Consider the following 12,005-nt stretch of genomic DNA (forward strand, 5'->3'; position numbering starts at 1 on the left):
CATCTCATAATTCTTCTCAAGTACCCCCTGTGGATTTTCGAAGTACCCACAGGGGTCCTAGTACCCCTGGTTAAGAACCACTGCTGCATGTTGATTTGAATTCGTACCAAATCCATTGAAAATCCACTCTGCTTCCTGTTGCTCCCGGGACTAAGGCACAATTGCACCAGCTGAAGAGGATCCAATGAGAGGACCAAGAATGCCAAACCGAGTTTTGTTGACATTGCATTCAGCTAATAGCATTTGAGCATTGAAACGAGCGTCCAATCGGATTCCATTATTCTGAAGAGGCGGATGTATTCGTTTATGTTGTGTTTCTGGAAAGAAGGGGAGAAGGAGAAAACAATACATGTTTGTTTAATTTAGTATCGCACAAAAGTCTTATGTACTTTTTAATTTGTTGGTCATTTCATAAATCAAAGGTAATCAACATACAGTTTCTGCATTTTTTTTGTCCAATCTATGTATTGTGTTATAACAAAGATGTCTAAAGAGGATAGACATGATTAGCTAGATAGCTAACGTTAGTAGCTAGAAAGGCGTACTTCCCACGTAAAGTTAGCCAGCTAACGTTTGCTAACTGGCTAGCTATAATGTCAAAAGAGTCATGTACATGTACGCACAAATAAAGTAACCTGGGGATTGTCTGTATGTCTGGTGTGATTGAATTTCTGAAGCAGTGGCAGACAGACCACCAACAGCGATGTAGACACAAGCTGCTGAGTCATTAACGTTAGCTAACCTATCTAGCTAAGTTATATATGTTGGGGAATTGTAGCTACAGTAGCTAGGCAGTTCCACAACCAGTGAAAAGTATATATTTTTTCACGTCTCTTCCACTAATAGTGTCGATGTGGGAAGTGTGGCTAACAATTTCACGTGTCTAACTACACGTTGATAATTTAGCTAGCTAGTTCTGGATGGCGTCAAATTGTCAGACCGCCAGCCAGCCAGCAAATTAATGGCATGTTTTACTTTCTTTTTCAGATTGCTGTAATACCCACTTTGTAAAGTCCTGAATTGAACCAAGTTAAGGGTCTTTCATTGATGGTTCGAAAAATCTAACCATGAGCTTCAGCTTTGAGGGAGATTTCAAAACAAGACCTAAGGTGTCTCTTGGGGGAGCGAGTAAAAAGGTAAGACCACTATGCGATTTACCTTCTGTATAGAAATGGCTATTTCTATAGCTAGCTAGCTTCTTCACTTAATTTTTCTACTAGTCGTGCCAAGCACAGGAGGTTGGTGGCACCTTAATTGGGGAGAATGGTTTTGTGGTAAAGACTGGAGCGGAATCAGTGGAATCGTATCAAACGCATTAGTGTCCAGGTATTTGATGCCATTCCATTTGCTCCGTTCCGCCCATTATTAGCAGCCTCCACTGGTGTCAAGCTATGTTAATATACTTTGGCTTTCAGGAGGAAAAAGCATCTCTTCTACACCGGACACAAGAGGAAAGGCGAAAAAGAGAGGTAGTCCTTTGCGTGAAACACACTTGTGATGTAAAATCGTCCTACGTGAACCTGAAATACAAAGTTGGATTGTAAACCAAACATTATTTAATTTCACTGTGTATTTATTTACTCTGTTTTTCAACTTCAATAAGGATGAAAGACGAAGATTGAAGAACGCTATTGTCATTCAGTCCTATATACGAGGATACCATGACCGAAAACAGCAAGTATGTCTACTAACATGAACTAGCTCATTCTTGGGTGTCTATGCCATACCCTTCCACTCTCACTTATCTTGCCAGCAATCCCATTTCCACAGCCTCGTATTGCTGATGGCAATGTGGTTAGATACTTCATTGTGTACACTATCAAGTGATCATCCCTATAACTGTCAATGAACTTTGACCCTGCTTTTTTCCAGTATGCCATCCAGAGGGGCAACTTTGACCGCTGCGTCTGCCAGGCACAGTCAGAAGGTGGACCGCCAATGTCCGACGCTGCCAGTCTTAGTCTCCTAACGAGGCAACTCCTTTTTTTCTACAGACAGAGTGAGGATTCACGGAGATTGGTGAGGACCAACATTTTTTGGAAGTGTTGTTACAACTAATTCAAAACTTGTGTAAAATGTGATGTCTTGCGTCTGGGAACCTGACGCAACATCTCTGTCTGTGTCTCTGTAGATATGGATTTGTCAGAACCTAGTGAAACACAATGGGCAGTTTTTGAAGCTGCTGGCAGGGCCCGAGAGACAGACGTGTGTGTTTCAGATCAAGAGGGTCCTGGGCTCCTGCTGCAGGTAATGGGGCCTACACCTATTCTTCAGGAATGCGTTCTGGGGGGAAGTTTCCCCTAGGTATAAATCTTGGATCAACTTCCCCTCCTCCAATGCTAACCTTAACCATTAGTGGGGAAGAAATGTTAAACTGACCCAATATCCAAGAATGGTATGGCTGTTGAACAAGTTGAGGGGACTAAAATTACTTGGTGTTACCTTAGATTGTGAACTGTCATGGTCAAAACACATAGATTCAATGGTTGCAAGGATGCTGAGATATCTGTCCGTAATAAAGAGATGCTCCGCTTTTTTGACACCACACTCCACAAAGCAAGTTCTGCAGTCTCTAGATTTATCTTATCTTGATTATTGTCCAGTCATATGGTCAAGCGCTGCAAAGAAAGACCTAGTTAAGCTGCAGGTGACCCAGAATAGAGCGGCACGTCTTGCTCTTCATTGTAATCAGAGGGCTCATATTAATACTATAAATGACAGTCTTTCTTGGCTAAGAGCTGAGGAAAGACTGACTGCGTCACTTCTTGTTTTTATAAGAAACATGAATGTTACAGGAAATACCAAATTGTTTGCATATTCAAATTACAGACAGCACTGACCCACACTCTTACTCCACCAGACATGCCACCTGGGGTCTTTTCGAGTCCCCAGGTCCAGAACAAATTCAAGGAAATGTACAGTATTATACAGAGCCTTGAGTGCATGGAACTCCCTTCCATCTTATATATCGCAAGGGAACAGCAAACCTGCTTTCAAAAAACAAATAAAGCAACCCCTCATGGCACAACGCCTCTCCCCCATGTGACCTATTTGTTGTGTACCTACAGTGCCTTGCGAAAGTATTCGGCCCCCTTGAACTTTGCGACCTTTTGCCACATTTCAGGCTTCAAACATAAAGATATAAAACTGTATTTTTTTGTGAAGAATCAACAACAAGTGGGACACAATCATGAAGTGGAACGACATTTATTGGATATTTCAAACTTTTTTAACAAATCAAAAACTGACAAATTGGGCGTGCAAAATTATTCAGCCCCCTTAAGTTAATACTTTGTAGCGCCACCTTTTGCTGCGATTACAGCTGTAAGTCGCTTGGGGTATGTCTCTATCAGTTTTGCACATCGAGAGACTGACATTTTTTCCCATTCCTCCTTGCAAAACAGCTCGAGCTCAGTGAGGTTGGATGGAGAGAATTTGTGAACAGCAGTTTTCAGTTCTTTCCACAGATTCTCGATTGGATTCAGGTCTGGACTTTGACTTGGTCATTCTAACACCTGGAAATGTTTATTTTTGAACCATTCCATTGTAGATTTTGTTTTATGTTTTGGATCATTGTCTTGTTGGAAGACAAATCTCCGTCCCAGTCTCAGGTCTTTTGCAGACTCCATCAGGTTTTCTTCCAGAATGGCCCTGTATTTGGCTCCATCCATCTTCCCATTAATTTTAACAATCTTCCCTGTCCCTGCTGAAGAAAAGCAGGCCCAAACCATGATGCTGCCACCACCATGTTTGACAGTGGGGATGGTGTGTTCAGGGTGATGAGCTGTGTTGCTTTTACGCCAAACATAACGTTTTGCATTGTTGCCAAAAGGTTCAATTTTGGTTTCATCTGACCAGAGCACCTTCTTCCACATGTTTGGTGTGTCTCCCAGGTGGCTTGTGGCAAACTTTAAACGACACTTTTTATGGATATCTTTAAGAAATGGCTTTCTTCTTGCCACTCTTCCATAAAGGCCAGATTTGTGCAATATACGACTGATTGTTGTCCTATGGACAGAGTCTCCCACCTCAGCTGTAGATCTCTGCAGTTCATCCAGAGTGATCATGGGTCTCTTGGCTGCATCTCTGATCAGTCTTCTCCTTGTATGAGCTGAAAGTTTAGAGGGACGGCCAGGTCTTGGTAGATTTGCAGTGGTCTGATACTCCTTCCATTTCAATATTATCGCTTGCACAGTGCTCCTTGGGATGTTTAAAGCTTGGGAAATATTTTTGTATCCAAATCCGGCTTTAAACTTCTTCACAACAGTATCTCGGACCTGCCTGGTGTGTTCCTTGTTCTTCATGATGCTCTCTGCGCTTTTAACGGACCTCTGAGACTATCACAGTGCAGGTGCATTTATACGGAGACTTGATTACACACAGGTGGATTGTATTTATCATCATTAGTCATTTAGGTCAACATTGGATCATTCAGAGATCCTCACTGAACTTCTGGAGAGAGTTTGCTGCACTGAAAGTAAAGGGGCTGAATCATTTTGCACGCCCAATTTTTCAGTTTTTGATTTGTTAAAAAAGTTTGAAATATCCAATAAATGTCGTTCCACTTCATGATTATGTCCCACTTGTTGTTGATTCTTCACAAAAAAATATAGTTTTATATCTTTATGTTTGAAGCATGAAATGTGGCAAAAGGTCGCAAAGTTCAAGGGGGCCGAATACTTTCGCAAGGCACTGTATTTGTTGTGTGTATGTACTGACATGTATGTGTAATTGATAGATGCGCACACACACACACTACATGTATTCGTTTTATGTATGCAAATTGTAAAGTCTTATGTCTGTAATGTCTTTCATTATGTGTCAGACCCCAGTAAGACTAGCTGTTGCCATTGGCGTCGGCTGATGGGGATCCTAATTAATCTAATCAAGATCAGCTTCTATGGGAAACTTCACCCTACCGCCATGAATGCATTGAACAATGAAATATGGGGTTATTACACCCCTATAACAGTGTTTCTCCATCTTTCCTAGACTTCTGCAGATCTGCAAGGATGACAGTTTGAATGTTGCCGTCCCCATGAGGATGCTGGAGATCTTTTCTTCAGAGAGAACTTATCTTCCTGTCCTTGAAGACATGAATTGTGTAGCGTCGATAATCGAGCAGATTTTGCACTATATGGTACAGAAAGGTAAGTGTCCTGATGGTTTCACTGCTGTTACAGTGCAAAATACGTTTTTTGTTTGTTGTTAATGCTCACTTTCAAGCCCCATTGAATTTGACCTCTTGCATCTCTCTCTCTCAATCTCTCTCTCTCTCTCTCTCTCACTCACTCACTCACTCACTCAGGATACTACAGGTCACTTTATATTCTAGTGAATCACAAGCTCCCTTCCAGTGTGGAGTACAGCGATGCTCCCTATGGTGCACACGCTATCCCCTTGGCAAGCACACTGCTGGAGCACACGCTGAAGCCCCTGCACTTTACCTACTCCTCCTGCACTACAGGCGCAAGGTATGTTGAGGTCTCCCCTAGGTACAGATCTAGGATCAGCTTCCCCTCTTCCAATCAATCCTAACCGTAATCATTAAGGCACGGACAGACCAGTAGGATTGCCGAGTGTCTGCCGACCGAGAGTACTTACCTCTGAACAGAGTACCGGCCGTATACACTTTCAAACCGATTCTACATGTAGAAATGGGCGAAATTGACAGCTGTCAGTTGTCCACTGGCGGGTGGTCCCTGTAGCACACTGCGCCGAAGGCAAGCAGGGAAACGGTGAATGTGCGGCCCCTGACTGTACAGAACGACAATCGGTCTAGTGAGTTTTCTCTTTTATTGGGAAAAATGCTAAACTGACCCAAGATCAGCATCTATGGGTAACTTTACCCTACTCCAAGTATAACAGCAGGAGTAGCGTCTGTAAAACCACACCAGAACAGTCAAACGCACACACAAATTAACTGAAGCTGAAGTTAACTAGAACACACACACAGAGTGTCCTGAAGTCTGACCCCCTCAAAGTTGAACCTTCAACACATGAAATCCCCCTCGCACACAAAGCATCCCTGCATCAGCGACTGCTGAGCACGTGGGAAAGAGAAGAGCGAGGGGCTAGGAGCGGAATGCCTTTGTCTGTGGCGTATGCTGTTAAAATTGTCCAGTAAACCGATAATGTAAACTTGGGGCATTTGTTTGTCCTTCGAGTCGGCGGGGACACTGTAATTGATTCACCAACCTGTTTACAACGAGCAATACAACTGACCCAGAGTCTGAGTACAGAATATCGACTATTTGCTCTCAATTATAAACATTCTTAATGACAAACGAGGGGGGGGGGGCATTCTTTTCTTTTTGAAGAATAGCAGGGGACAGGGTGTGAGAAACTTGGGTACACACTCACTCCAACAGCTAATTATCTGACCGGGACCACCAGATGTGAGAGTTACTCGGGTCAAAACAGCTCTGTTTGACAAGACAATATTGGGGCACTCAGAGCTGAAAGGAGACACCCACTCTATCAGTCAAACTCTATTGTCCTTGTTTGGGTAGCCTAATGAGTTTAAAGGATCACCTTTCTTTAGAAACTGACTTTTGGCTCTGTACTGAAAGTGCTCAATCTTCAAGTTGACTGCTGACATTTTTTTGGGATTGTATAAACAGTGTGAACATAATTTTTTTGTTGTAAATACATTTTCATATTTTTGATATCTGACCTAGTATTTGAACACTATTGTTGAGGACAAGCTTGTAGATAAGCATTTCGCTGTTGTGTCCTGTATACGGCTCGTTCCATGAAATTAGTCCCTTTTGTGGCCATTTGATATTTTAAGTAGAAATGGAAAATTCAATACATTTATTTTTTATTTTTTTTATAAAATAAAGACTTAAAGTGCTCACCTTCTGTGACTTCTAGGAACCTACTTATCTTTCTGAAGATTGTTATTCATTCCATGTGATTAGTGATTCATTTTAAGGTTTAAAAAAAAACCTGTCTCTTATTTTAAGGTCAACCTTGTTACTTAAACTAAACCCTCGTTTTAAGATGATGAAACTATTCCTTAAAATTATTATATATATATTTTTTTTAAATCTTAAGAGATATTGAACATCTAATAGTCAAGTCATAGTGTTAGCAGTTGAGCTCGTTCTACTATTAATGGAAATGTTCTGGTAATGAGCATGTTGAGTGTAACGCGTCAACTCTGTTACCCATAGATAGACAGGCTAGAAATGTTTGAACAATTTAAACTTTTTTGTGAAGCTTGCATTCAATTGCCCCTTCCTGTTGCACACGATAAGCTTCCATTCCCCCCATCACAAGGGGATTCATGGCGAATTTAAGGTGATATCGTCAACCCTGTTATGGTCAACCCTGTTACTTTTCAACCCTTTCCATGTTCCGTGTGCTCTTTACAGCAGAATGTTCAGTCTGCTCTTTACGACAGAACATTCAATCTGCTCTATACAACAGAACATTCAATCTGCTCTTTACGACAGAACATTCAATCTGCTCTTTACGACAGAACATTCAATCTGCTCTTTACAGCAGAATGTTCAATCTGCTCTTTACGACAGAACATTCAATCTGCTCTTTACGACAGAACATTCAATCTGCTCTTTACGACAGAACATTCAATCTGCTCTTTACAGCAGAATGTTCAATCTGCTCTTTACGACAGAATGTCCAATCTGCTCTTTACGACAGAACATTCAATCTGCTCTTTACGACAGAACATTCAATCTGCTCTTTATGACAGAACATTCAATCTGCTCTTTACGACAGAACATTCAATCTGCTCTTTACGACAGAACATTCAATCTGCTCTTTACGACAGAACATTCAATCTGCTCTTTACGACAGAACATTCAATCTGCTCTTTACGACAGAACATTCAATCTGCTCTTTACGACAGAACATTCAATCTGCTCTTTACGACAGAACGTTCAATCTGCTCTTTACGACAGAACATTCAATCTGCTCTTTACGACAGAACATTCAATCTGCTCTTTACGACAGAACATTCAATCTGCTCTTTACGACAGAACATTCAATCTGCTCTTTACGACAGAACATTCAATCTGCTCTTTACGACAGAACATTCAATCTGCTCTTTACGACAGAATGTCCAATCTGCTCTTTACGACAGAACATTCAATCTGCTCTTTACGACAGAACATTCAATCTGCTCTTTACGACAGAACATTCAATCTGCTCTTTACGACAGAACATTCAATCTGCTCTTTACAGCAGAATGTTCAATCTGCTCTTTACGACAGAATGTCCAATCTGCTCTTTACGACAGAACATTCAATCTGCTCTTTACGACAGAACATTCAATCTGCTCTTTACGACAGAACATTCAATCTGCTCTTTACGACAGAACATTCAATCTGCTCTTTACGACAGAACGTTCAATCTGCTCTTTACGACAGAACATTCAATCTGCTCTTTACGACAGAACATTCAATCTGCTCTTTACGACAGAACATTCAATCTGCTCTTTACGACAGAACGTTCAATCTGCTCTTTACGACAGAATGCTCCATGTGCTCTTTACGACAGAATGCTCCATGTGCTCTTTACGACAGAATGCTCCATGTGCTCTTTACGACAGAATGCTCCATGTGGTCTTTACGACAGAATGCTCCATGTGCTCTTTACGACAGAATGCTCCATGTGCTCTTTACGACAGAATGCTCCATGTGGTCTTTACGACAGAATGCTCCATGTGCTCTTTACGACAGAATGCTCCATATGGTCTTTACGACAGAATGCTCCATGTGCTCTTTACGACAGAATGCTCCATGTGCTCTTTACGACAGAATGCTCCATGTGGTCTTTACGACAGAATGCTCCATGTGCTCTTTACGACAGAATGCTCCATGTGGTCTTTACGACAGAATGCTCCATGTGGTCTTTACGACAGAATGCTCCATGTGCTCTTTACGACAGAATGCTCCATGTGGTCTTTACGACAGAAGGCTCCATGTGGTCTTTACGACAGAAGGCTCCATGTGCTCTTTACGACAGAATCTAAAAATTAGGAGAAAATAAATAATCTAGACAGTTCATATGTTTATTTATTTATTAACATATTTGTATATAGTGATTTGTGATCAATTGGCTTAATCTAATGTCATTATCATGTAGTGAACATTTAAAACCAACTTTCCCATTCTACAATGTGGGGAATGTACACAGCTCTACTCCAGGCATTTGTGTAGTGACATTTCTCTCCCTCTCTCTCTTTGGTTCCACAGGCAGTTTGTGTTTGCGGCCTTCACTGAGGAGTTCACCTCGGCGCCTTTCACGGAGCAGATCTTTCATTTCTTTATTCCGGCGTTGTCCGATCGGCGCCTCCACTTCCCCTTCGAGGCCTTCCTGTGCTCCCTGCAGGCCACCGTAGTCTCCTCCGCAGCGGCGCTGAAACGTGCGCCATGGCTCTTCTACTTTGTCCTCTCGGTCGGGGAGACCTGCTTGGGTAAGTGTCTGCGTCCAAAACAGTACTTCTATTCCCATAGGGCTCTGGTGAAATGTACTGCACTATGTAGATGTATATATTTTTATTGAACCTTTTATTTAACTAGGCAAGTCAGTTAAGAACAAATTCTTATTTACAATGACGGTCAAACCCGGACGACGCTGGGCCAGTTGTGTGCCGCCCTATGGGACTCCCAATCACGGCCGGATGTGATACAGCCCGGATTTGAACCAGGGACTGTGGTGACGCCTCTTGCACTGAGATGCAGTAGCCTTAGACCGCTGCGCTACTCGGGAGCAACAATAGGGTGCCATTTGGGACACAAGCTTAGTGTCCAGCATGTAGGGAATTGTACTCTCGTGTGCAGGCACATTGACACGTGGAGTTGGAGGGAATGGCCCTGAAAAAAAATACATCTATAGGGAGAGGGGTTGTAATGTTGTCTGTGTGCACAGGTTCATTGTCAGAGGAGGGCCTCCAGCTATACCTGCGAGCTCTGCAGGCCCTCCTGCCTCTCCTCCCCGTGTCAGAGAGCACCAGCAGGCCGGAGGTCATCAGTGACTCTGAGGACGAGGAGGACACCAACACCCAGGCTCCGTCCACACAGGTTGCTAGCTCACACACACACACACACACACACACACCACTAATATGTTAATACGGGTAACACCAATTTTCAGGAATGGCACACTGCAGGTCACAGGTAATGCGTATCGTTCAGAATGCCCAGTTACTTTACAGGCAACGTTTTCTAATGAAAACGGCTTACATCTGACCACAGGTATTGCACACACTACAAGCAAACCATAGCCCTATCGACACTACCCCTAGGCACTTCACGATAAACACCCTGGGCCGTATTCATAAAGCGTGTAAGAGTAGGCGTGCTGATCTGGGATTAGGTCTGCCACTGGCCATACAATCTTATTAATTGATTGATTGAAATTCGAAAACTGATTCCAGATCCCGCTGACGCTTTATGAATTCAGGCCCAGCTATAGCCTACTTACTGCAACAACTCCCTCACCTATTGCGTGTGAACTCGATGGTTGCAGGACGACAGCTATCGGATATCGGTGCAGCTGATCACGGAGGAGTGCGTCCACAAGCTGGACACAAAGCAGCAGACGAACGCGCTGCTCAACCTGGTGTGGAGGGACTCGGCCAGCGAGGAGGTCTTCACCATGATGGCCTCCATCTGCCACACACTCATGGTGCAGCACCGCATGATGGTGCCCAAAGTCAGGTCCGTGTTCTACATCGGATCCAGTTACGTTGTTTTTTTGTCCCAAATGGTACCCTATTCCCTATGTAGTGCACCGCTAGTGCAAAATTATTGCACCATCAGGGGAATAGGGTGCCATTTGGGATTCACACACCTAAAGGTGTTCCATGTCTTTACAGTGCTAGAATATCCGCTTATGTTTTGTTTGAATCCTCCCCTGAAGTCGTTTTGAGAACTGTCCTCTCGCTGCGATTGTAGTGAATTTTTCCCATATTTAGTCTTTGTATATATTTTTCTCCCGTTTGAATTGTAATTTTTAACTTCATCATGAAACTGGTGATGAATCAGCGTTTCTGTGTTGTAAGCAACTAATGTGAATAACGAGGAAGAAGCTCAGCCGTTATTGGCGTATACAACCAGCGGAGGAAGCACTCGGGAGGTCAGGGAGGCTCTGAAGCTGTCACTCCTCGATTAGGGTAATTACTCCTGGGATGGCTGATTTTGGGTTGATTGCATTCGGGCAGGATGTGGATGTGAGAGGGGGAGATGGTCGCTGTCGTGGCTGAACGAGGGGGCCACCTTCCTGGGCTTTACGGCACACCCTGCGTGGTCTCTCAACCCTTCTGGTTAATGGTTAGTAGAGCCAATGGAAGACACTACCCGTCTGTACTGTGTGGGGATGAGAGAGTGAATGTATATCCCAGCATATTGTCATTACTGATGCGTTGCTTTCACCTCTACAGGGTGTTTAGGGCAAGAGAGTGTTACCTGGGTCGTATCAACTAGAACCAAACGGAAGCAAACATGCCAGACCGAGGAGGGACTACCTGAATTTGTCCAGTGAGAAAACCAAAGTTTTCGTTGCAAAACGTTCTAAATTGCAAAAAAGGAATAGGACCCTGTCCGATCTCATGCAAAACCTGATTCAGACATCTTTCAAACTCGCACAAAACACAAAATGCCCCCCAAAACTCTACCAGAGAAGATGTGTTGATTTGGTGGAATAGGCATAGAATCCTCCTCCCTAAGTATTTTCTATAATTTTTACAGCTTCCTTTGGTCCAAACGCTTTTACCATAAATCCTGCCTCTCGTCCTCCATCATTATCGGATATCTGTGCAAAATAATTAGCTCACTGAGGAAGATTAATTAGTGACCAAGTAGACGGGATAGCTTTACAAGAGGCTTAGGGGAGCAAATTGCATCCCAGGGCTGATTTACTGCGTTTGAAAAAGAGCTAGTCTGCCTAGCCGGCCCTCCTGCCTCCCGCCCGACGGCCAGCCCAGCGCAATGCCTCGAATAAATGTGTATCTTGTCAAAATGCTCTTACCTCCT

At 43.2% G+C, this 12,005-nt stretch overlaps 1 protein-coding gene across 1 annotated transcript in view; it reads left to right on the forward strand.

Annotated features, from left to right (window-relative positions):
- Nucleotides 1–274: 274 nt before the first annotated feature.
- ube3c (ubiquitin protein ligase E3C) overlaps nt 275–12,005 on the forward strand; it is a 47,985-nt gene continuing 36,254 nt past the window's right edge. Inside the window, exons 1-11 of the mRNA XM_021563041.2 lie at nt 275–422; nt 988–1,136; nt 1,416–1,469; nt 1,604–1,678; nt 1,873–2,019; nt 2,132–2,247; nt 4,993–5,150; nt 5,309–5,474; nt 9,225–9,445; nt 9,901–10,052; nt 10,501–10,691. Coding sequence (XP_021418716.2) covers nt 1,068–1,136; nt 1,416–1,469; nt 1,604–1,678; nt 1,873–2,019; nt 2,132–2,247; nt 4,993–5,150; nt 5,309–5,474; nt 9,225–9,445; nt 9,901–10,052; nt 10,501–10,691 — 1,349 coding nt within the window. The 5' untranslated portion in view covers nt 275–422; nt 988–1,067. The remainder of the gene's footprint in view (nt 423–987; nt 1,137–1,415; nt 1,470–1,603; nt 1,679–1,872; nt 2,020–2,131; nt 2,248–4,992; nt 5,151–5,308; nt 5,475–9,224; nt 9,446–9,900; nt 10,053–10,500; nt 10,692–12,005) is intronic.

Source organism: Oncorhynchus mykiss, chromosome 15 (assembly GCF_013265735.2).
Source record: "Oncorhynchus mykiss isolate Arlee chromosome 15, USDA_OmykA_1.1, whole genome shotgun sequence".
NCBI lineage: Eukaryota > Metazoa > Chordata > Actinopteri > Salmoniformes > Salmonidae > Oncorhynchus > Oncorhynchus mykiss.